General features: G+C 49.4%; 1 protein-coding gene across 1 annotated transcript in view; it reads left to right on the plus strand.

The window, feature by feature from the left end:
• Positions 1-23,706, plus strand: part of KSR2 (kinase suppressor of ras 2) — a 388,766-nt gene that overhangs the window by 364,470 nt on the left and 590 nt on the right. The window contains 7 exon segments of the mRNA XM_026514966.4: positions 10,675-10,735; positions 10,737-10,772; positions 11,787-11,846; positions 11,848-11,880; positions 11,883-11,923; positions 17,208-17,339; positions 22,992-23,121. Coding sequence (XP_026370751.1) covers positions 10,675-10,735; positions 10,737-10,772; positions 11,787-11,846; positions 11,848-11,880; positions 11,883-11,923; positions 17,208-17,339; positions 22,992-23,121 — 493 coding nt within the window.

Genomic DNA, 23,706 nt, shown 5'->3' on the forward strand with positions numbered 1-23,706 from the left:
AATTGCTGACACTTTTGTGTAGTGTCCGCCTTGCCGTCCAGACTCGCTATCCCACACCTAGCTGGGAGCGTTGGCCCACGTGCGTGGACGGGTGAATGGCTGAGCGAATGGTTGAAGGAATGGAAAATCCCCTTGGCCTTGACCGCACCTGGTCCCCAATGCAAAAGAGAACGGTTCAGATTTGTTCAACTCTGTCTAGTTCTAATAGCCCAATTTCTGTTGACCCACCCCAGTTTCTTAGAATAAGGGTGAACAAACCTTTTCTGTAAAGAGCCAGAGAGTAATTTAAAAAAAAAATTTTTTTAATTTTTATTTTTTTCAGACAGTAAATATTCTCAGTTTTGCCATCCGCTCTCTGTGATGAGTGCTCAACTCTGCCATTTTAGCACGGAAGCAGCTGTAGACAGTGTGCAGACAAAGGTGTGGCTGTGTGCCAATAAAACAGCATTTACCAGGTATTTCCTCTCCTCAGCCTGTGTCTGCTCGCTTCCAAATGCTCTGCGAACCCCTGACCTAGAGCAGTGCCAACAATGAGCTCACTGGGTGTGTGCTGGGGCACCCCACTCTCAAGAAAGGGAGAGGCGGTGGAGAGGGAGCTTTGGGCAAACGGGACCCGGATTCTGTTGCCACATCCTGGCTGCAAAGGATCCTGGGCAAGTCATTCATTCCCTTGAGCCTTTGGTTCTTCATCGGAAAAGTGGGAAGATGAACTGTTCCCCCACAGGGCTCTGGTGAGGCTTATCTCAGGAGCTTGGAAAGTGTCGGTTCCCTTGTCCCTCAGCCCTGTTCTTTTTATTTCCCAAAGAGGCCATGGTAGCGTAGTGGCGAAGAGCAAGACACTGATGTCAGACAGGTGGGGGGGTGGGGCAGGTAGCCAGTTCAACTTCATAGGTGTCGTCTGCAGGAGCCTAGCAAGTGACTTGACCTCCCTGAGTCTCAGTTTTCCCATCTGAAAGAGCAGAGGCACTTCCCTAATAAGGTTGAGGTTGGGAGTGCCTCTCTAGGTGACCCTTGAATGACATGGGTTTGAACTGCACAGGTTCATTTATATACAGATTTGTTTCTAGAAATACAGTACAGCAAATGTATTTTCTTTATGGTTCTCTTAACGCTTTTTCTCTAGCTTACCTTTTAAAAAAAAAATTTGTGCATTTGACAGAGAGCACAAGCAGGGGGAGCGGCAGGCAGAGGGAGAGGGAGAAGCAGGCTCCCCGCTGAGCAGAGAGCCCGAAGTGGGTCTCCATCCCAGGACCCCGGGATCATGACCTGAGCAGAACGCAGACACTTACCCATCTAAGCCACCCAGGCGCCCCTCTAGCTTACTTTATTGTGAGATGTATAGAATACATATAGCATACAAAATATGTGTTAATCGACTTTCTGTGATCAGTGAGGCTTCTGGTCAGTTAAGTTTTCAGGGAGTCAGAAGTTACATGCAGATTTTCAACTGTGCCCCTGATCCCTGTGTCGTTTAAGGGCCAACTGTAGTTAAAGTCATTCATGTCAGATCCTTAGCAGAGTGCTCATGGGAAGGTTCTCAGCAAATGGTATTGATGATTCTTAGGAAGCAGCATGGCCCTAGGCCTGCCAAACACAGAATTTAGCCTCAAGCAGATCTGGGGGTTCAGCCTAGCTGTGCCACTTGAAGCACCACCTTGGGAAATTGGATTTTCCTCTGTATTTTGGTGTCCCCTTTTCTTTCATGTAAGAGATGGACCCAGTGCTCTGTAACACGAGTCTGTAGCCTGAATTCTAGAACTTTCTATACATGTTATCTTACATCGTGGCCAGGTAGGTGCCACACTGAGGTCCATCTCCTGGGAAGGTAGAATCCTCCCATCCCTCTGCTGTTTCCCCTCCCCCATCTCCTTCCACCTGCTTGGGCCCTGACAAAAGTACCACGTGTTTATTAGGAGAAAACTTAGAAAAGAGAGATAAACGGGTGGGGGGGGGGAAGCTTGTAAAGCTCTTAATCCCACTACCTGGAAATAACCCTGCTGACACCTTGGAGTCTGTCCTCGGTGGGTTTTTAATGCATATAAATTAGGTGGGATGCATATACATTTTTTAAATGGTAATTCAGTTTACTGTTCAGCTTTAAAAAATATATATATGGTTCTGGTCAGGGAGCAGCAAGAACTGATGTGTTTTGGTATCCAGCCCCGGAAGGCAGGTCTGGTGGTCAGTGTGGTCTTTTGGTACTTTGTGCAGACAGCGGGGAGGCTGCACGCTTCATCACTGACTTGCTCTGGCTTGGCTCATGGTCTGTTTCAGAAAGATCTGCCCTGGCACCAAACACAGCTCTCCTCCCAGCTCCAGTGGGTGATGGGAAGAAGGAACGTGGTTGGAGCCATGCGTGCGTTCATTCACTCATTCCAGGAGCATTTCTGGAGCTCCTCCCCTGGGCCAGGCCAGCCCTGTGCTGCAGGGGGGCATCCAGGAGCTCTGAAGACCCCCTCAAATGGCCCAGTCCTCCTCAGCCTGCCCTGCTTGTCTCTGGATGGCGGCTGGGAATTCAGAAACAGAAACAGCGGACAGTGAGGGTCAGAAGGACAAGCTTTGAGCTGGGGGGAGGAGCGTCTCAGCTGAGCTCAGTGGACAACGTTTTCCAGAAGTCAGGCCAGCTTGAGTGGGTTCAATTTACTCCTCTTTGCCAAACCACCTTTTCCCAAGGGAGCTTCTAAAATCCTGGAAAGACGTGGTGCTTTCAGACCTGGACTCAAATCCGGAGCCTGGCACCTACTGACTATGGGACCCTGGGCAGGTGCCGTAACCCTCCTGCAGGTGAATTGCCTTGTTTGTAATCTAGTGTCTGCCCATCCTGGGAAGGATGGCCTGAGAAGTGCTCAGCTCAGTGCCTCGTCCCAGGGAGCCCCACAATGGAGACCTTTGTCCCACCTCGCCTCATTTCCAAGCAGTGCCGAGTAGTGGGTACTCAAAATGAACTCGGAGGCCACACACATACTCACACATATAACCACCGCCCTTCCCTCCTTGGCCCACTTCACACATCACAAAGCACGGCACATTCCAAAGGTTTCCAGGAGCCTGCCTGAGATCACACAGCCAGAAAGGGGCAGAATTTTATCCCAGATGGTTCTGATTCTAGAGGGTGTTCTCCTATCCAGACTGACTTATGGCCTCAGTCTCCCATCTGTACGAGGGGAATAACCACACCCACTTTAGAGGGCTCTTCGATGCATTGAATGAGATGATCCTGGGAAACCTTTGCCTCTGTCCTGGTCCCCTGGCCAGCCTTCAGGAGATGGTCATCATGAACAAGACGATACCTGCCCTTCTTGGAGAGAGGAGACAAGGGGCATAATTGAGAAGTTGCCAGAAAGCAGTGCAGTCTTTGCCCTGAGACAGCATGATGTGGTGGGAAGGGGGCCCCTGGTGTCTCCTCTTGAGATGCCAGCCTGACCACTTATTAATGGAGGCACCCAGCTCTCTCTCCTTCCTCTCTACCCGACCCCATATTAATTTCTCCATTGTCCTACTTGTAACTTATAGTTGCTCTATTTGCTAGTGTCGTTCTTCCACAAGAATGTAGGTTCCATCAGAACAAGGACATGGCCCTTTTTGTCCTGTCACTGCACATACCTGGCCTGTAGTACTCAGTTGTTGCATAATTGGCAGGAGGGAGGGGTTTGCAGGTATGGGGATTAAATGAGGGTTTCCCAGAGTGGAGGACAGGTACCGCTGGCCCCACTAGTATTGAATCACATAGGGTGAGACCGTCCTTTTCCTCTTCAATTCTCCTGGTGACATTAAGGGGAAAGCCTCCACCCAGGGTGAGTATCTAACACCTTCTTAGCCCTGACTTGCTAAACTTCCTTTTTTAACACAAAGAGGAGGCCCCAGGATCAAATCATTTGGCAGGCCACAATGCCCAGCTAGGATTTCATTTTGTTTGACATGTTGGCTTTCACTGTATTTACTTTTACATTTATCTGGGGCTGGAGATACTGGCTGCCAATGACAGAAGGTCATGATAAAGTTTCTTTTAAAAATACACTTATTTTTTCCAAGGCAGTGCGTCTAAAGGAAACTATTAGCAAGTGATAAGCAGTGTAAGGTGGCCGATGAGGCAAAAATCTTAAGGTGGTTCTGGAATGATTGCCATGAGACGTACAGTCTAACCTTTAGGAGATGATCAAAACGAAACAAACCAGTATGCTGCAGAGTTAGGGAGGAGGATGTCCCGGGATGTCTTTGGCCAAGGTCAAGAAGAATAGGTCTCGGGTGGCGGCTGGACCACACAATGTGATTGGAGGCAGAGGCCCAGCTGGGCTACCATTTCCTGGAAGTCCTGCCCATAGCGAGCTGAAGGCTCATGCTTCCCCAGCTGGCTGCCTAAGCCAGCACTCCTACCCTTGTAAAGCCCAGACCACAGAGGGCAGAATGTCACCAGATGCCCAGAAGCATGAGGTCACAGTCAGGGGTAGGAGTTCTCACTAATTGGCACAGCCCTGTCTCCATACTTGAAGGGCCCAGAGCAGCCAGCCTTTGGCTTCTGCACTTAGCAAAATTGGATCCAGCCCTGGAGAGAAAAATCCAGCAAGACAGGGTCTAAGCTTCCTTGTCCCTCCCCACTTCTCCGAGCTTTGCAGCAGTATCAAAGGCGGGAGGGGGTGTGCATTAGCAAGAAGTAAGCCCTGCTTTCCTGGGCAGCTAGGCTCCTGCTTTGCGTCTTCCAGTGTCTGGCCAGCCACCATCCTCTTTGTCTGGCTGGGACATGAACCTTCTGCCACCAACCTCTTACTGAATGGAACTCTATAACTTCATTTCCTAGACGCGCGTCGGGTTAAGCGGGTGGCAAACAGCTGGCACTTCTCACTTGCTTTCTGGCATTTCCCATTTTTAATAGGAAGTGAACGTGGCATTTTTTATTAGAAAGCCCCTGAGTCCGAGGTTTAATATCTTCAGTGTTAGATTCATGAACGACTTGGAAGTTAAAAGCTTGCCTACGGCTGGAATTTGATGGAGCACACAACTTGTCACTTGAAATGTGATTTATTTGCTCAAGGGAAGGGCGGGGGAGGAGAGGGGCAATTAAGTGGGTTTTGAGTTTTGAGTGGTGGGGAATGCTTAGAAGTGAGTGAACAACCAAAGGGTTGTAAATCCCTTCTGACAGAATAGAGTGTTTTTAAGATAACAGCTGACTTTGAAATTAGCTGCCTTGGGAATTCTAATCAGGCAGAGCTAAGGACTGTTTCCACCCAACTGTTTGCTTTATTTGGAAGATTGACACTTGAGGGGGACAGGCCCTGGGAGGTGTTCTCTAGAGCTCAGCCATAGAGCCTTTGCTACCTTACTCAAATGTACCAGGCTTGGTCTTACCTCAGGGCCTTTGCACTGGCTGGTCCCTCAACCTGGAACTCTCTTCCTCCAGATTTTCACATGGCTGCCTTCTTTCTTCATTCAGCTCTTGGCATGGAGGTCACCTCCCTTGAGGGACTTAGCCTGACTATCCTAGCTAAAGAAGCCCCCAGCCCCAGCCCCCTCTGTCCAATAAATCTCTTTTTATTTTCCCCTTAGCACTTGTGCGTCTCTGAATATTTCATCTATTTGCCTGTTTACTTATTTATTGCCTGATGACTCCCCTGGCCAACCAGTCCCATGAGATTAAGGATGGGGCTGTCTTGCACACACCTAGAACAGTATCACCGACCCCTAGAATACTACCATGCCCACAGTGCCACACTCACTAAATGGATCGTGAACGTTACTGACTATCTCTGGGCCTCAGCGAAATGAGATTGGTCTTGAGCGGTGGCTCTCAAAGCGAGGTCCCTGGACCACCAGCATTAGCATGACCTGGAAGCTTGTTAGAAATGCCAATTCTCTGGGACCCAACCCAGACCCCCAGAACCAGAATTTCTCAGGGTGGGACCAGCCATCTTTGTTTTAAGAAGCTCTTCCAGGGGATTCTGATGCACCATCCAGTTTGTCAGCCACTGGCCTCATGCTTAAACACCTCTGAGTTCTCGGCAGGTGAAACTGCAGGAAGGGGAGCGGGTATGGCAGGGGAGACCATACATGCCCAGTCTAGAACATTCCAGTTTAAGACCAGACATACCTGAAAGCCATACTCCAGCCTAAAATAGGATTGCCAGAAACAACAAGATAAAACCACCTAGAAGGCTTATCGAGGACTCTTCTGTCCAAACTGGCTACTTTCTGTCTGCCAGAACAGTGACTAGGGAGAAATCTAGATGCCTGGGGCAGCCACTTCCCTTCCCTCCTCCAAACCCCTCAGCACCACGCCTGGGGACCCAGGCGTGTGTGAACAAATGGGGAGCGGGAGGGAGGGGAGTATGGCTCTCAGGTATGTCTGGTTGGATCCTTGTCCTCTTCTTGGAGAAACATGGTCATTTCGCAGAGAGAGGTACTGAGAGGGGAACGTGTGTGCATCCGTGCGCGCACTTGTGTTTGTGGGGTGGGTGTGCAGGTGCTTACTGCCCCAGAACCTAGGGAGGTACTAACCAGATCCTTAAGCCACTAAAACACCTTCTCCTGACCTCCAGACTGACTGCCACCAAGGCCAGCAGGCTCAGTAACCCTCGTTGCCGTAGTAGTGACATTACGGTTACCATTCACTGAGGGCGTGTGACATGCTGGAGACTCAGGGAAAGTTATGGAGCAAAAGACGGGGGTTAAGAGCCTAAGCTCTGGAGCCAGGCTGCCTGGGTTCAAATCCCAGCTCCACTGAACCTCTCTGAGCCGCAGTTTCCTTATCTGTAAAACGTGGCCGATCCAAGACTTCAATAAATCCAAGATGCTATCAGTCACAGTGTGCACTGTGTATTCATGGACCACAAAGAAAGAAATACAGTGCTAACAAAACTGTTACCTGTTCATGAATAAGATACATTCTGATTCCAGACATGTTAAACTGCAAGGAAATGTGCATCTTGGAATCCATGAAATACAGCAAGAATACCCACCGTGTGGAGCTCTTGTGCCTAGGCTGGCAGCTGGCACCTAGAGAGGGCTCATGCACTTTAGCTGGTCATGTTACTACTACCCCCATTTTACAGATGAGGAAACTGAGATCAAAATCACTTCCCAAGGTCACCCAGCAAGTAGTAAATGGTAGAGTCAGATTTGGATTCCCTTGCCCGCGTGTCTCTTAAATGGCCCCAAAATCATGTCTGGTAACTGGGCACCCATACCATGGAGGAGATGAGAGAAAGATCAGGAACAGGCTGACATCATGTCTGTGCTGTGAGCAGGTCCTCTGTCCCTCTGGGTCTCCATAGCCTCATCTGCAGGAATAGGGCAATAGTGTGGACCCTGCAGGGCTGCTGTGAGGATTTGTGGAGGTGACTTAGGTCCCACACATAGGCTCAGTAAGCCTTTATCCTCTCCTCCCTTCCCTTCTCCACCTCCCACCCTGCAAGTGGCTTTTTGGGCTCTGCTGTTAGCCACAAAACCCCAAGCTCAGAGCAGTTGCCAAAGATACTTGGACTGACTTGCCTGGAGTATCCGAACCTCACCCACCCTGGACACCTGCCTGATGCCTGCTCCTACTTAGAGCTCAGCCTTCTCCCTGCACCTGCTCTCCAACTCAGCCCCCAGTACACACGTGGCAGGCACAGCCCGGAGCCCTAATTCCCCTGCAGACACTGCCTCTCAGGACTGTATGAAGAGCTTAGAAGTGGATACCTGGGGGGCGCTTGGGGGGCTCAGTCAGTTAAGCATCTGCCTTCAGCTCAGGTTGTGACCCCCGGGGTCCCAGGATCGAGTCCCACATCAGGCTCTCTGCTCAGCAGGGAGCCTGCTTCTCCTTCTGCCTTTCTCTCTCTCTCTCATGAATAAATACACAAAATCTTAAAAAAGAAAAAAGTGGATGCCTGGGATATCAGTGTTGGTTTAGATTTCTTGTAAATTTCAACACCATGTATTGTTCATCCTCGCCTATTTGTTTAAAGCAAACTTTTTAAGTATAATATCTGGCAAAGTGTCCAGATCCTAAGAGCACAACCTGATGAATTTCCACTAAATTCACACTCCTGTGCCAGCACCCCAATCAAAACAGAACATTGCCTGCCCACTGCCCCCCTCCCCGTACCCCTCATGCCCTCTCCAGCCTCCCCAGCCCCCAAGGGTCACCACTACACTGACTTCTAGCATCCCGGTCAGTTTGCCTGCTTTTGCACTTTGTACGTAGGGAATCATTCCGTGTGAGTCTTGTGTGTCTGGCTTTTGTTCAACATTGTGAACAGTGTGTTTATGTTTTTTTGCCCTTTAGCAATAGTTCGTTATACAGTATAGTACAAACATACACTGTTACACGGTTCTTCACAATCGATCCATCTTTCTGTGGAAGAACATTTGGATCAGCTCCAGTGCGGGGCTATTGTGAATGGATTGCTATTAACATGGTAATACATTCTGGCATATCCGTGGGTGAATATGAGTATGCATGCCTGTTGGATATATACTTAGGGGAGGAATTGCCCATCGTGGGTTATTTGTGTATTTCACTTTGGTAGCCGTGCCAGGCTGTGATGGTACGAATTTACATCCCACCGGTGGGTGTTGCTTTCTCCGGCAGCCCCAGAACCACAGGGTAGTGAGAGAAGCAAAGGTTTTAGCAGCAGCTCCTGGAGGGGAAGATGTGAGCAGAGAAAGAAGGTGGGATGGGTATGTGAAACCTGCCACTAGTATGAGGTTACCCTGGGAAGGAGAGTCTGGGAGTCTGGGAGCCTGTTGCCCGTGATTAGCTTTGTCATACGCAGTGGGGACGGTATTTTCTGCGCTCTGGCCTGTAAGGAGTGTAGGTGGCTATTCAAGAACTGAGTATCCAGGGGAGGGAGTCCACCCACAGTCTCCACCATCCCCAATATTTAAATGTCAATATGGCTTAATTGGCTGCACAGCCCACTCCCTCCCCCTCTCCTGTAGCAGCCATAGCAAATGTACCCCTAGGACAGGCAACAACAGGGGACAGCCTTGAGTCACCATAGCTGCCTCCTGCCAGCTTACCGGGCAACCCTGGACAGGTGAATCAGACTTCCTGGGAGTCAGCTGCCCTGAGAATCTCACCTTAAGGAAGTGAAGAAATGAATCTTAACGAAGATCACGGGTAGCATTTTGGATGGATATATGGGTGGACAGGTGGATACGGAGCTAGGTAGATAGGAATATACTAGATGGACAAGCAGATGTGATGTGTATATAAATATATAATATGTATTTGCACAAGGGTGTGTGTGCGTTTGCCATTTTATTGATCATTGCCTCTCCTAACAGCCAGCATTTCGTGAGCACTTAATATGCATCAGGCACGGAGAGACACCCAAACCCTTAACACACCTGATTTCATGTGATTCTCCTTAACAATCTGGTAAGGCAGGAAATATTGACCCATTTTACAGGTAATGAAAATGAGGCTCGGAGAGGTTAACTCACCTGCCTGGGGTCAGTGCTGACAAGCCAGCATTCTAACCCCCAGAGTTTGACTAAGCCCCTGTTCTAACTGCTGTGCTATACTTTCCAGCACATGCCAGGCACCTCCTGGGCTCCTTCTCTCATTCAGTCCTCGTAGTGACTCTACTAGGTAGGTATTCTCCTTGATAGCTGAGGAAACCAAGGCCCAGAGGGGTTAAGTAACCCACCCAAAGACACACAGTAAGGAGCACAGCTGCGATCCAAACTAAGGTCCCTCTGCCACAGTTCTAGCTCCAACCACACGATCTCACGAAGTCTAACATGTAACAAGTTCTCGAAAAATATTACAGGAAGGACTAACAGTCTTTTAGCAAGGAAGTCCTAGATTAAAAGAAAAATTCAAGCCATTATTTTGACCTAAGATGGAACATGAACTTTCCTAATATCATCCCTTCCTCTTTCAACAACACCGGCTACTATGAGCCAGACATAGTGCTAAGGGTGGTGAAAGCAGTGATGAATCTAGAATTCATTCATTCACTCACTCATTCCCTGACCATGTACTAAGGACCTGCTGTGTGCGTGCCAGGAACTGAACGCACTGCGGGAAGGACAGACGATGGGCATTCAGGCAACTAAATGGGGAGGTGTGGCCATCCCTGCATTCACGTCCTTTGTCATCTTGTCATTTATCATACACCACTGGTCCTCGAAATGAACTCAATGAGGCTGAAAATAGTTTGAAAAGCCCTCTATGTCGATAGGCATCTGGTCTGGGGGGAGGTAGATCGGTTCTGACACCCCACCGTCTGAAGGCTTGAATGCATCATTGGCCGGTGGTACTTGGTGGACGTGAGCCACGACTTTGCTGGTGTTTTATCACTGTCCCTCAGCAGCTTCGGGCGAGCAGGAGCAGCTGGGACAAGTGGCTGGCAGAGTGCTGTCTGAGTGGTGTCTGAGGACCCCAGAAGTTGTTGGTTTATGTGCGGCTCTCCTTCTGTGCAACTCTGGGACAGATGGAGCTTGGCAAGCCTGCCTCTGGACTGGGTTAGATTCTGCAGGTATCCTGCGGTGCCAGGGTGGGGCTGTCGGTGAGAGAACGTGCCTGCTCCCGACCTGCATCCCAGAACCAGATCTGAGGCCCAGTTACAGGCTCCTGATCCAATAGGAAACTAGTGGCCACCTCCACTCTTACTTGTCACATCTAACAGCCACTGTGGGTCACTGTCATCTGAAACAACTGCCAATCATATATTTTGTCCTTTCGCTTTCCAGCCTGTGTAAGGGACGGACGCTCTATTCTGTGGTGAGGGACGCCAAAATCGTCCTGGATGTCAAACAAAACGAGGCAGATTGCCCAAGAAATTGTGAAGGTACCACAGGGGCTGGGGCTCCCTCCCGAGACGCATGGTATGGCTTCAGACCAACAGTCTGGATTTAAAAAAAAAAAAAAAAATAGACTTGCTCTGAAAAATACCAGACTGTAGGTGAGGAAGAGTTTTGCCCGGACGGCACCAGTAGGTTGGTCTCCGATGTTTGGTTGCCATCTGCTGCCTCATCATCGTGATAATTGGGCCTGTTGTGGGGACCCAGAGAAGCTGGTGCCGCTCGAATCCCTTACCCTTCGGATGCTTGAATTCCCAGGAGCGCACGCCGTCTCTCTCCGCGGCTGCTGGGGAAACATCCAATTGTTGCGAGTAGGTTTGGGATTAAAACAAACTGGAACGTCGTCTGTTTTCTGGCAGGTGCCCTCATTAGTCAGTTGACTGGGGTTTTTAGTTCCTCTTGGAAGTGTCAGGACTGAGCTGTTAGAGGAGATAAAACGGGACTGCTCATAGAGGCGAAACACCAAAAATCTAGTGACTCCCCCTTGAGCGAGACCTCCACTAGACTCTCTCCTCCGTGCTCTTGGTCTCTGGCTCATGATCCGTCCCTTGAGGAACCCAGCGTGTTCTGCACTGATACGGGTTAAGTGGATAGAAAACAAATCTCCTTCAGAGGAGTTATTTTTTCAAGAGGAAGTGTGGGGAGGTGGTGGGTGGAATTCCTTTCTCCGGGGACCTCCTCTCCGTTTTTGTCTTCACTTTTTTTCCCCACTAGGGACATCTTTCTTTGTTGCTTCTTTAGGAAGCAGAAGAGCTAAGTGGGAGCAGTTTGGCGGAGTCCGAGGGTGGTGGCGGATGTGTGTCTTGGGACCCTGCCTGTTCCCACTTGTCATGACTTCTCTCACCGCACCTCCGAGCCTCTGCGTTGGGGTCCCCGGAAATGCGGCTGTTCGGGGCGCTCTTGTTGGAAAGGCAGGGAGGGTGAACCCAAGCCGGGATAGCAGCAGCAGCAGCAAGTGCTCAGGTGTTCCATGAAAATTCCCATTTCCTTGCTTCCTGCAGGGCATGGGGTACCTCCACGCAAAGGGGATCCTGCACAAGGACCTCAAGTCAAAGAATGTCCTTCTATGACAACGGCAAGGTGGTGATCACAGACTCTTCGGGCTCTTCAGCATTTCCGGGGTGCTGCAGGCTGGCAGGTGAGTCGCGGTGGAAGGGCCCAGTGGAGTTCTTGGCCGATGACAGTCGGGGGCGAGAAGTCACCCAAATGGCATCCGTGACGGAGACTGGGTGTTGGGCCTGAGGTCGCTTAGCTGGGCGGCTAGGCTGCTGCTGATGCCAGGTCAGGCCGTGATTCCCCGGGGGGGCCTGTCTTGCAAGTGGTGCCTTTAAGCCACACGGGCGTTATTGGGCACAGAGGATCCCCAAATCCTGGAAGCCTTTGCCCTCGAATTTAACTGGAAGACCCTCCCTTTGCCCTGAGTACGCACCCAGAAGCTAGAAACACCCGAGTCCTTGCTCAAAGTTTTCTTATAATTGATCCATTTGGGTGCAGTAAAAGTCCTAAGGGATTTAAAGTCAGCCCCTCCCCCCCCCCCCCCCCCCCCCCCCCCGCCGTGGCCTCCCCTTGGCTCTGCCACTTAATCACTGTGACGTTAGTTATACTCCTGGAACTTTCCTGAACTTCAGTTTCCATGTCTGCAAGAAAAATGACAGTGTGATCGTGCCCACCTTGTAGGATCCTTGTGTGCTTGAAACAACAGTCAAGCGTCCACCGCAGGGCCCGGAGCACAGGAAACACTACACAGGGAGTAGCTGCTGCTGAGTCGTTGTAATTACTATAAATTTGCGTATCCCTCCCCCAGTGTCACCCAGGAGAATCATTAACCATCCCGAAGTAATTAACTCTCAGGAGCCGCTCAGCCAAGGGCAAGCTGCCTTGAGTTGACCATGAGAAACAGCTTGATTCCAAATAAACAACCCATGATTCAGGAGGTCTGCCCTCTCTGACTTTTAATTTGGAGTGTGGACGCTCGCGTGCGTGTACACACACACACACACACACACACTTAAAAACCCCGCGGTTTTCTCTCATCACGCCTCTTATAACCTGTGCGTTCCTCCTCCGGATGGCAGCCCCACACTCTCCTTTCACTGGTTTCAGCTGCTTCGAGGGACCGATCTCTTTGAGGTCCACCCCAGGGCCCCCCAAGGTGAATTCTGTTCGTGCTATAGAATGCCTTGCATCTAAGAGCGCCCCAAAATCAGCAATGGTCTGGCTGCGTTCTGTGTGATCTAGAAACAGGACGCGTAACAGAAGCGTAATTTTCTCTTCGGGTCTTGCTCCGCCCAGAAAGATTCAGTGCAGTCTCCACAACTATGTGGACACGGAAGACGAGAAAAGAAGTAGGTAAATGAACAAAGAGATCAGTGGATAGGTAGGCGGAGAGAGTCCCTCGACTCGGAACCCAACAAGCCAGGAGGGCCGAACCGTGTGCCTTCTTCCCTCCCTCTCCCCAGCAGCACTGCCAAGCCGGTTTGCGGGTGGAGGGGTTGCATGCGCGCCCGTGCTCATGCGCACCCGTGCTCATGCGCACACGTGTGACACAAGTCCGTTCGTCCATCACCCCAGGCTAAGGGGCAGAGGAAGCAGTTGGTAACGTCACTGTGAAGTCAAGGATGTGTGTCCAGACCAAAAGAGGCCCAGCAGATGCTTTCGTGAACCGGCCTCAAGGCTCTTAAAAAAAAAAATCTGATTCCTCCTACCCGGAGCCATGTCCACACCCTCCCCCCCAACTGTCCTTGCCAGTAGATTCTCCCGCAGGAGGAGGAAAGGGGGCAGGACCTCTGATTTTCTCCCTTTTGGTTCTTGGTTTTTCTAAAGCCCCAGGGTAAAGAGGAAGAAAGGAAATGGAATGACGTGAGCATCCTTTCCTTTACCTCATTCACAGAGGCCCAGTGTCAACCGGGAAGCAAGTTCAAGTCAAGGGCAAGGTGGCTGCTACCCTTGTTGTCCAGCCGGCACTCCCCCACACTACCCCTACCTAGCCTTGTCATCTACACAAATCCCAGGCTGTGTCGGGAGAGGCCAGGGAGCCCTCAGCGACCTCTCCTAGAAGAAATCCACATTTCTTGCCTTGCCCATGAGTCCCCATCGGGGGTCTCCTGTGGTGGTTGAATGTTCCCTGCTGCAGTTGTATGTAGGGCTTAGTTTTCATGGAAGGTTTCAGTTTGCTCCCTAAGGGTGCCATTTCTCCAGAAATTGCTGGAAAATTGTGGTTGGGAGTCTCTGGGGTCACTTGTTACATCCATGGGTTTGGGCAGGTCACTTAAGTGTTTTGAAGCTCTGTGTCCTCATCCACGGAATAGGGGTCTTACTCATCCCATCATGGGTTTGTTGGGATGAAGTGCGATAGATAACCTGGGGCAATAGGCACTCAGCAGGGGCTGCTTGCTGTCTGCACCCACCCCAGCCCCAGTTAGAGCCTGAGGCGTTCACAGTGCTGGGTTCCCAGCAGGGGGAGAACTGCCGGGCCTGGGCAGGGGTGGGGGTTACCCAGTGAAATGAGCGTGTCCTGAACATCCAGACAGACCCCGGGGGTTCCCCCGAGCCCATCCCCAGCATTGCCAGCATATAGCTGCTCTGCCATCCTCGAGAAAAGGTGTCATTTTCCATGCCAGCGCTATCATGCCAGCCACCCACAGGCTCTTATTAATCATAATAATAACCATAATGAAGATGATTTGAGTTTGTCACCGGTGGGCCCATCGCCATGGGAACGGGACATCCCAGAGTGTCTGGGCCAGGGCCTGGCATCCCGCCCCCTCCCACCCTGGGCTGATGGCTGGGGAGTGGCCAGCACCCCTCCTCCTGGCCCAGCCTGCAGTTGTAAATCTGCACCCAGCCAGCGAGTCCAGAATAGGCAGCAAGGGCGGTCAGAAGACGATCAGAACTGGGGTGCTCTCCCTTTCAGCAGCAGCACCCCATCTCACCACACCCCCAATGGCCTGGTGGTGCCTAGAGAGTGTCGGCTGGCTCAGGCCATGGCCCTTCCTTCTTAGATGATGTTCTTACTTTGGGCTGTAGTCTCAACTCCATCTCTGAGTGTTCAAGATGTAAACATATCCATAGGTAATAATTCTGTCTAATAATCCCGTGGCCCTGACAGCTGACACAGCCCTGCGCCAGTGTTGTGTGAGATTAATGTGCCCATTGTGCAGATGGGAAAGTGGAGACTCAGGTCTGCTCAGGGTCACATGGTTAGTAAGCAGCAGATAGGTCCTTAAGTCCTGCAGGCATCCCCAGTTGTGGAAGCAAGAACTCATTGGGCCCTGCCAACTCAATGGCTTGCCAATGGATTTGGGTCTTACTTCCTAGCAGAGGACGTGTTCTACCAGGTCTGCTGTGTAGAGCTATCCCTGTGTTACTGGTGCCAAAAGACTGAAATTTGGACTATTTCTTTATTTTATGTATAAATGAGAACAGTGATTCTCACCTGGGGCTCTCCTGCCCTCCCCACTCCTCCAGGGATATTTGTGATGTCTGGAGACCTTTTTAGTTGTCACAACAGGGGAGGGGGTCATCCTGGTGTTCAGTGGGGGGAGGCCAGGGACGCAGCTACACATCTTACACTACACAAAACAGGCCCCCGCCACAAAGAATCATCCAGCCCCCGAAGTCCTGGGACCTCTCTTCTCAGGGTTCTCTCCTCCCCCGATGTGTGGTCCACAAGATAACTTTAGGGATGACGTGAATAAGTATTTTTCATCTTAATTTTCATGTGTACTGAAAAAGTCCTAGTTCCCATGTATGGTCATGGTAAGAAGTAAATGAAAAACCCCATTTGTAGTAATAATAATTGAGAACAGCCCTGTCCAATAGACAGAAGACACAGAAGGCTATGTAATTTTAACTTTGATTAAAATTAAATCAAATTTAAAGTTCAATTCTTCAGCTGCACTAGTTGGATTTCAAGTGCCCAATGGACATGATGGCTCATGGCTGCCATATTGGATAGCACAGACAGACGGAGAACATTTCCATCATCATGGAAAGTTCTATGGGATAGTGCCGCTCTAGAAGGTGTTCAGATAGGGCAAGAATCATGGTCATGGAATATGAATGAGTGCAGTTCAGGGAGCAGCGCATCACGTCTGACATAGCTCGGAAGCCACCCTAGGAGGACTGGAGAGTCCAGCCAGCCCCAGGTCTCCACATTCTGGACGCTCTGGACCATCATGATCTCACTCCTGATGGTTGGAGATATCCATCCCCATCCCCCATCGCTGCACCCTCTCCTTGTAGTAACTGGCCCTTTCCCGGGAGCCTTGAATCAGTGGAAACCTTGTAGGAGGTCTGCTCAGATTTCAGTCCCAAATGGAATGCTCTGTACTTACTGAAGTCTTACCATGTGAAGATAAATACAGATAAAATTTTATCTAAAGTGAGTTCCTTCTTATCTTTGACACATTCCCCTGTTTAAATTTTTTTCGTATAATGCTTATCACTATCTGTATTTTTCCTATTTCTTTAATTCATTTGTCATCACCTTCCCCTACCAAAGCTCAGGCTCCAGGAGGACAGAGACCTTGCTCGTCTCCTTCACTGCTGTGTTCCCAGTGCCAAAAACAGAGAGCTTAGGCATAGTAGGTTCTCCAGAAATACAGTGAATCCTCATTATTCGTGGATTCCATATTTGCAAATTTGCCTACTCACTTAAATCTTTTTGTACTCCCAAATCAATACGGCCCCTTCGTATTCATTTGTGGGCATGCGCAGGATGGTGAAAATTTGAATCACCTGATGTATGTGTTCCCAGCTGAGGTCAGACGAGGAAGATGCTCTGCGTTCTTGTTTGAGTTCTCATACAGAGAGGACCGGGGGACAGAGAGGACTAGGGGACAGAGTTGGGAGGGGACCGTGCAGGGCAGGAAGCCCTGAGTCCCGGGGCCAGCGGGACAGAGTTTCACAACTCTGGCATGTGGTTGTGGGGCCGCCTCAGACACATCCCTCAACACTTCTGAGCCTTGTTTTCTCTTCCGTAAAATAATGAAAATAGAATGTACTAGGATGAGTTGTTTTTAGGATTTAAGATTATAATCGGTGTGAGGTGTGTGCGTGAATACATATTTCCTCTAGGAGCAATGATTCCGTATTTGCTAATTCCCTCTTTGCAGAGACTTTATACAACATAAGTGCCATGAATAACAAGACTCAGCTGTATTGGTTGAATGAATATGCAGGAGGGGGTGCCTCAGACGCAGAGGGACCCGACGATGGTTTGGGGGTTGAGCGTCTCCCTCCAGACCAGTCTTCCCTGCCCCTTTCACTAGGGCTCAGCCTCAAGTACAAGGGCAGGCAGTGCCCAGTGTGGGAGATGCAAGAAAGCCGGCGGAGGTGGTCCAGAGACTTGGGGTCAGTGCTGGGGGACTAGTCCTCCCTGGGCTGTGAAGTGAGGCTCACTCTGTGTTTTGCTTCTCAAGGCGGGAGGACAAGCTACGCATCCAGAATGGCTGGCTCTGCCACCTGGCCCCAGAGATCATCCGCCAGCTGTCTCCCGACACAGAAGAGGACAAGCTCCCCTTCTCCAAGCACTCTGACGTCTTTGCACTCGGGTAGGTGGCCCGTGCTGGCCATGGGGAGCCCCAGCCCAGGCAGAGGGACATTTCCCAAGCCTTCCCTCTCTTCTTTTGGAAGAGAGGGGGCACCTATCTGCTGGGACCTAGGTGGTCAGGTTTCTGGGTGAGATTGGGGGTATCCAAGTGGGGTGTAGGAGAAAGGATGACGCTAGCAAACCTTCATGCTGAGTTTCTAACTGGTTATGTGACCTTGACAAGGTACTGGAACCATTCGTTCATTGACTGAAGCAATACCTATCTACGGAACACCTACTGTTAACAAATTATCCAAAACTTGAGGGCTTAAAGCAACATTGATGATCTCAAATTTCTGTAGTCAGGAATTGGGGGGTGGGTAGCTGAATGGTTCTGAGCTGGTTCAGGATCTCTTGTGAAGTTGTAGTCAAGATGTTGGCCGGGGCTGTGGTCTCATCTGAAGGTTTGATGGGCTGAGGATCCACTTCCAAGGGGGCCCTCCCTCACATGGCTGTTGGCAGGAGGCCTCAGCTCCTTGCCACGTGGGCATTTCCATAGGCTGCTTGAGTGAACTCACACACGGTGACTAGAAGCCGCATTGCCTTTATGAGCTGGTCTCAGAAATTACATGTCCTCACTTCTGCCATATTCTGTGTGTTAGAAAGAAGTCACTCAATCAGGAGATGTGAATGAAGCTCTATGTTTTGCAGGAAAGACTATCAAAGAATTTGTAGGCCTATTTTTAAGCCACTCAAGGCCCCTACTCTAACTTTTCCAGTAGAAGACCAATAGGGAAACAGTCCATTTCAGCAAAATGTGATCAATGCCATGCTGAGGATAAACCAGGACTGCGGGGGGGGGGAAAGGAGGAACTAAATCCAGCCTGGGAGATCAGAGAAGGCTTCCTGGAGGAAGTGACTCCTGAGCCTAAGCTAGAGGTTGAATATAAGTGGGCCAGATGGGGGTAGGGTGAGATGTCTAGATAGAAGGAACATGTGAAGAGGCCTAGGGTAACAGAAAACAAATTGTCGGGGCGCCTGGGTGGCACAGCGGTTAAGCATCTGCCTTCGGCTCAGGGCGTGGTCCCGGTGTTAAGGGATCGAGCCCCACATCAGGCTCCTCCACTATGAGCCTGCTTCTTCCTCTCCCACTCCCTCTGCTTGTGTTCCCTCTCTCGCTGGCTGTCTCTATCCTGTCGAATAAATAAATAAAATCTTTAAAAAAAAAAAAAAGAAAGAAAAGAAGAAAACAAATTGCCAACAATGGAGGAACATGTGGGGAGTGGAAGGGGGAGAGCTGAGAGATGAAGAATCAGGAAAAAATGAGCTGGGGCTGGTGACAGCAGAGGCTAGAGAGGGAATCCAAGTGAATCCTACAGGGACTAAGAGGCTGAGTTAAGGAGTTTTCACTTCCTCTTCACAGCACTGAGGAGTCATTGATGGTTATTAAGCAGGGAGTGATGTAATCATACTTTGAGTTTTAGAACAATCACTCTGCTGTGCAGAGAATGGGAAGGAGACAGATGAGATTGGAGGCTGGGTGACGAATCCAGGGGGAGATGCTGGCATTCTCCACCGAATCAGTGCCAGTGGGTTTGGACCCTGGAAATGGACATAAGCATTAAGGGGGTGGATGAGATGGGGTTTGATGACGGGTTGAGTGTGGGTGGTGCCCAGATACCTACCTTAAGCAACTGGGTGGAGACTAGTGTCATTCACCAAGGTAGAGACCCCAGAGGGGATGCCTGGGCTATGCTGAGAAGGCAAAGAGAGCAGATTAGGACACAGTGAGGCTGGGCTACCTTGAAGATGCCCAATCGAACCAACCAGAAGGAAACTGTATCTGTACAACTAGAGTCTGGGAAAGAAGAGTTTAGGGGCTTCTCAGCAAAGAGAGAGAAAATGCACCCATGAGAGAGAATGGGATGTCTTTGCAAGTGTAGAGAAGGATAGAGGATGAGGGACGCAGTCCCAAGGTGCAGGACAGGGGTTCCAAGAGGGTGCATCTGGGAAGGCTTCTAGGCTCCCACCCTCAAATAGCCACGCTAATCTTCGCCTTACCCTGTGCGCTGGGCTGGTTGCAAAGATGGGTGGTTACAGAGACAACGCTGGGGAAGCTGTTTGGGAAAGTTGTAGCCCTCCAGATGTGTGCAATTAGACTTAGCAGCACCAAGAGATGTTAGGGAGACCGTCTTCCATGGAAAAGTACCCTTACTATGTCCTCTGTGTAAATCTCGGGGCGGGGGGGGGACATTTGCTGGCATGTCAGGATTTTCGACGTCTATCACTTGGACCCCTTTAGACGTTGTCATCTGCCCTGATTAGTTTATGACCAGAACTTTTTCTAGTTAGATACTGTTATCTGAAACCAAACTGCAATAATTAAGTTGGTATATTTTAGTATAAATTTAGCAAAAAAAAAAAAAAAAAAAAAAAAGAATGTAAAAGAATGTAATTAACAAATGTACCAAAGTAAGTAATTGGTTTTCCACCGGAGTTTTAATCTTTAGCAATTTATTTTTTTCTTAGTGTGAGTTTCTCTTGGAAGTTGGGTTTGAAAGGAAGTTTTAATGAGGCTTTTATTCCTGACACTGCTGAATTCCAAGGGACCTGGTGCTCTTGGTTTCCTGCCAATTAGGTGCGTCCTGTTGTTTGGGGACATCGCGCTCAAGCATGATTTAGAACAGACCTGGACTTTTAAAAGCATACTGAGCACGTGTTAAGGTTTTTGTGGGTGCTGTCTCCTGGAATCTTCACAGGCGCCCAAATGACAGGGGAGGAACCAGGCTCTGGCAGCTCAGTGACTTGGCTTATGCTAATCAGGGGTGGATCTGGGAGTCACACTTGGGACCTCCTAACTCCAGAGTTGGACGGTTTAGCCACGGGGACCTTTGAGTCATTTCACCACGAAAACCCCTATATCCCTCAACCTTAAATAAAAGGTGATAAACCCAGCGAGGCTCTCTGAGGATCAAGCCAGAAAACCCCCACAAGGCACCTGCACCCAAGCTCCTGCTAGGCTCCCTTCCTCCTCTCCCATGAGCCCTTGCCGGCGATCTGTCTGTGCCTCCTTCCCCAGGCCCCAACCATCAGCTGCAGGGTTGCCCCCTGCCCCAAATCCATCACTTACAATTACAAAGGACTCTGGAATAGGATCGAGTGTGGGTTTCTCGTAGCATGATGGTCAGTGGTGCGATTCTACAGTCAGACCAACAGGATTCAGCTTTTGCCTGTACCTCTTATCTGCTGTGTGACCCTGGGTAAGATGCATAATTTCCTGAGCCTCAGTTTCCTCTTCTGAAAAATGGGGATGATGATCGTGCCTCCTGTTTGAAAATGTAGGTCTTATTTTTATTCAGGTATGATGATGGCAATCAAGCAGGAAGCCACTGTCATTGGAAAGATGGTTTGTTGTTCATGGTTTGCAAAAGGAGGGGTCACATCATACTACACGGGGAAAGCACCAGGGTCAGGAGGCAGAGGGAGCAGGAGGAAAGCGCAGGCAAGAGTCTTTCCTGTGGTTTACTGGGGAGGAACCGGTGAGGCAGGGTAAGCAGCCTAAGATTGGCTAGTTGGACTAATTTAGTGGGCTCTGGGGTGGGGGGGTATCCTGAGTCGGGCAGGGAATATTCGCCCCAGTGGAAGCCTGAAGGAGGTGGGGGTGGGGCTTTGGATTGGTTAGTCTGCATACGAAAGGCACACTCCCAAGAGAGTCATTTACTCTCTCTAGGAATATGCTGGCCCTGGGGAGAGGGGCAGTCCCTCCGAGGTCAGGGAGGCCCCCAGATGTCAAATCATCAAAATAAGAAGGCATGCTTCTTACACCTTTCCCATAATCATCATAAATGCAAAGGGCTTAGAATAGGGTTGAGCACTGAGTGAAAATTCAGTTAAGTGTTACTGATTCTTACGTTGACAACAGTCACCATCTAGCACCTTCCCATGGCAACTTCCTGACCACCTAACTCAACGCCCCAACACCTGAGCATCACCACTCCTCGCCCCAGAGGGATGAAGTTGGTAGGGGAGAGAATATGCTGAGAAGTGGGACCCTAGACTAGCTGGTCTGACAGAGTCCTCTGATCAGTAAAGAAGATAACAGAGTACTTCATGTTCTTTAAAGCAAATTTGCATAAATTATCTTAGATTAGAGGAGAGATCATTTCCTAAGGATTGTTTCAAATATTTCCTGAGTTGGGGGAATTTTGTTCCCAATGAGCTGAGACCTATCCCCGTGGTACAGCTCAGCAATCCCCCAGCATCCTGTAAGCACCCCATGGCATCCACCAAGGCCCTCACTGCCACCCATTCCCCCCAGCATTTTTCCCCACTATTCCATGGGATGGCTTATATTTAGAAAACAAAATTATAAAAAAAAAAAAAAAAAAAATCCTTTGCTATCACCCAGAGTTAGCCATTGTTAACATTTTGCTGTGTTTCTCTTTTATTTTCCTGCCAAATCACATATAATTTTTTAAGCGTGGGTATTACCTCATATACAGTTTTCTGTCCTGCTTTTTTCACTTGAAATTAGGTATTAAACATTTTTTCATGTCAGCAAAATTCCATTGAAATGTTTTAATAATATCATATTCCATTTTGTTTTACGGATTTACCATAATACATGCAACCTATTCCTTTCGCTGAGCAGTCGTGTCCTTTCTCCTTGTTTTGCTATTATGTATAATGCTGTAGAGGATATCCTCCGAAGGGGCTTTTGTATTTCTAAGTGTTTCCTTACAACAGTTTCCCAGAATTACAAGTCTAGGTTCAGAAATCCTGGCCACATTCTATTACCCTTTCGGATTCTAGGTTTTGACTCATTTTAACTCAGGCACCAGGGAAGGTATCCTTGGACAATCATGACTTCTAAGCCATCAAGAAAGCTTCAGGCGTATCCCAGCTAGCAACACACCAGCCCGGTGAGGAAGAGACTAGAAAGTGGAAGTGATGTGGTTGTGGAATACAGGTGAGGTTCAGTGGAGTGGAGTCCGGAGCCCAGGACCGAGAAAGAATTCTTGAGACTTCTTTGGTGCAGAATGGTGGTTTATGAAAGCACGGGGACAGGACCTGCGGGCAGAAAGAGGTGCTGCCCTGGGTTGCGAGGGGTAGCTGATTATATGCTATGGGGTTGGGGGAGGTAAGGAAAAAGGGAGGTTTCAAGAGAGTACTTTCATATGTTAAAGAAGACTCACAGGACACCGGAGGCCTTGCCATTGTCCAGTTAAGGTTTTTTCCCCTCTAGTAAGGCATTAATGTGAAGATAGTTGGGAACTTCCTGGAGGCTGCAGATTATAAGGACATTTAATTGTATCTACATTTCCTTCTGGAAGCTAGGTTGCTGATAGAAATGCTTTGCTCTAGTAGACTGCTAAGACATCTGTAAACTGAGGGAAACTCAAGTCTTAAAGGATTGTGGTCTCTATAGGTTAACTATCTTTTTCCTTTCGGGCAGCCGGGAGTGCCTGAGGAATGTCACATACATCCCATGGGAGGGGGGAGAGGTTGTGGGGTGTCAGTTTCTGCTTTGTCCTCAGCTTGCCTTCTGTTCCCTCATCAGAAGGGTTAGCCAGCAGGCTGGCGGGGGGGGGGGGGGGGTTGCTGTTGTTGAGGGGATACAGGGTCGTGAGTGACCTATCACATCAACAGCCCCTTTAACAACATCTGCCAACAGCACAATTTGGTATGAACTCCACGCCAGGGAGTGGCCTTTCAAGACGCAACCAGCAGAGGCAATAATCTGGCAAATGGGCACAGGCATGAAACCCAACCTCAGCCAGATCGGCATGGGAAAAGAAATCTCGGTAAGTCCTGGGAGAGTGCCAGCTCTGGGGGACAAGGAGAGAGGTAGACACAGTTCGGGGCCGCCTTTTTCCTGTGTGTTAAGGTTACAAATGCTTCCCCAGAGGGTGGCACAAAAGCCTGTCCACAGCCTTGTCAGATGGTGATTTGGAGCTTAGGAGGTGAAGTTTCTGAACTATGCCTGCAATTCGGGTTCTCGCCTCAAGGGTGCAGTAGCACTTGGCCAGATTTTTCCTAGCAATGGATTGCTGCATTAAGTAGAACCAGGGAATCCCACTTTTTCTGTTACTTTTGAAAGATATTCATTAAAATATTACCCATACCCAATGATTCTAATTTTATTTGCTTCTACATAAAAATGTTTAAGGCATGATCCAACTCAGAACAAGATATACACACACAGAGAAGCCTGACTATAAATTAATAATCACCCTCTAAAACACAGAAGGAAGAGTGCTGTCTTTTGATCAGAAGACGGATAAGTCAGGGAAGGAGTAATTATCTGGTATGTTTTTAAGGACTACCTGTATCTAGGTTTCCTTTCTCAGGTGAGGTGATTATTACAAGGAACTTTCCACTCTTTAACT

Source organism: Ursus arctos, unplaced genomic scaffold, assembly GCF_023065955.2.
Source record: "Ursus arctos isolate Adak ecotype North America unplaced genomic scaffold, UrsArc2.0 scaffold_34, whole genome shotgun sequence".
NCBI lineage: Eukaryota > Metazoa > Chordata > Mammalia > Carnivora > Ursidae > Ursus > Ursus arctos.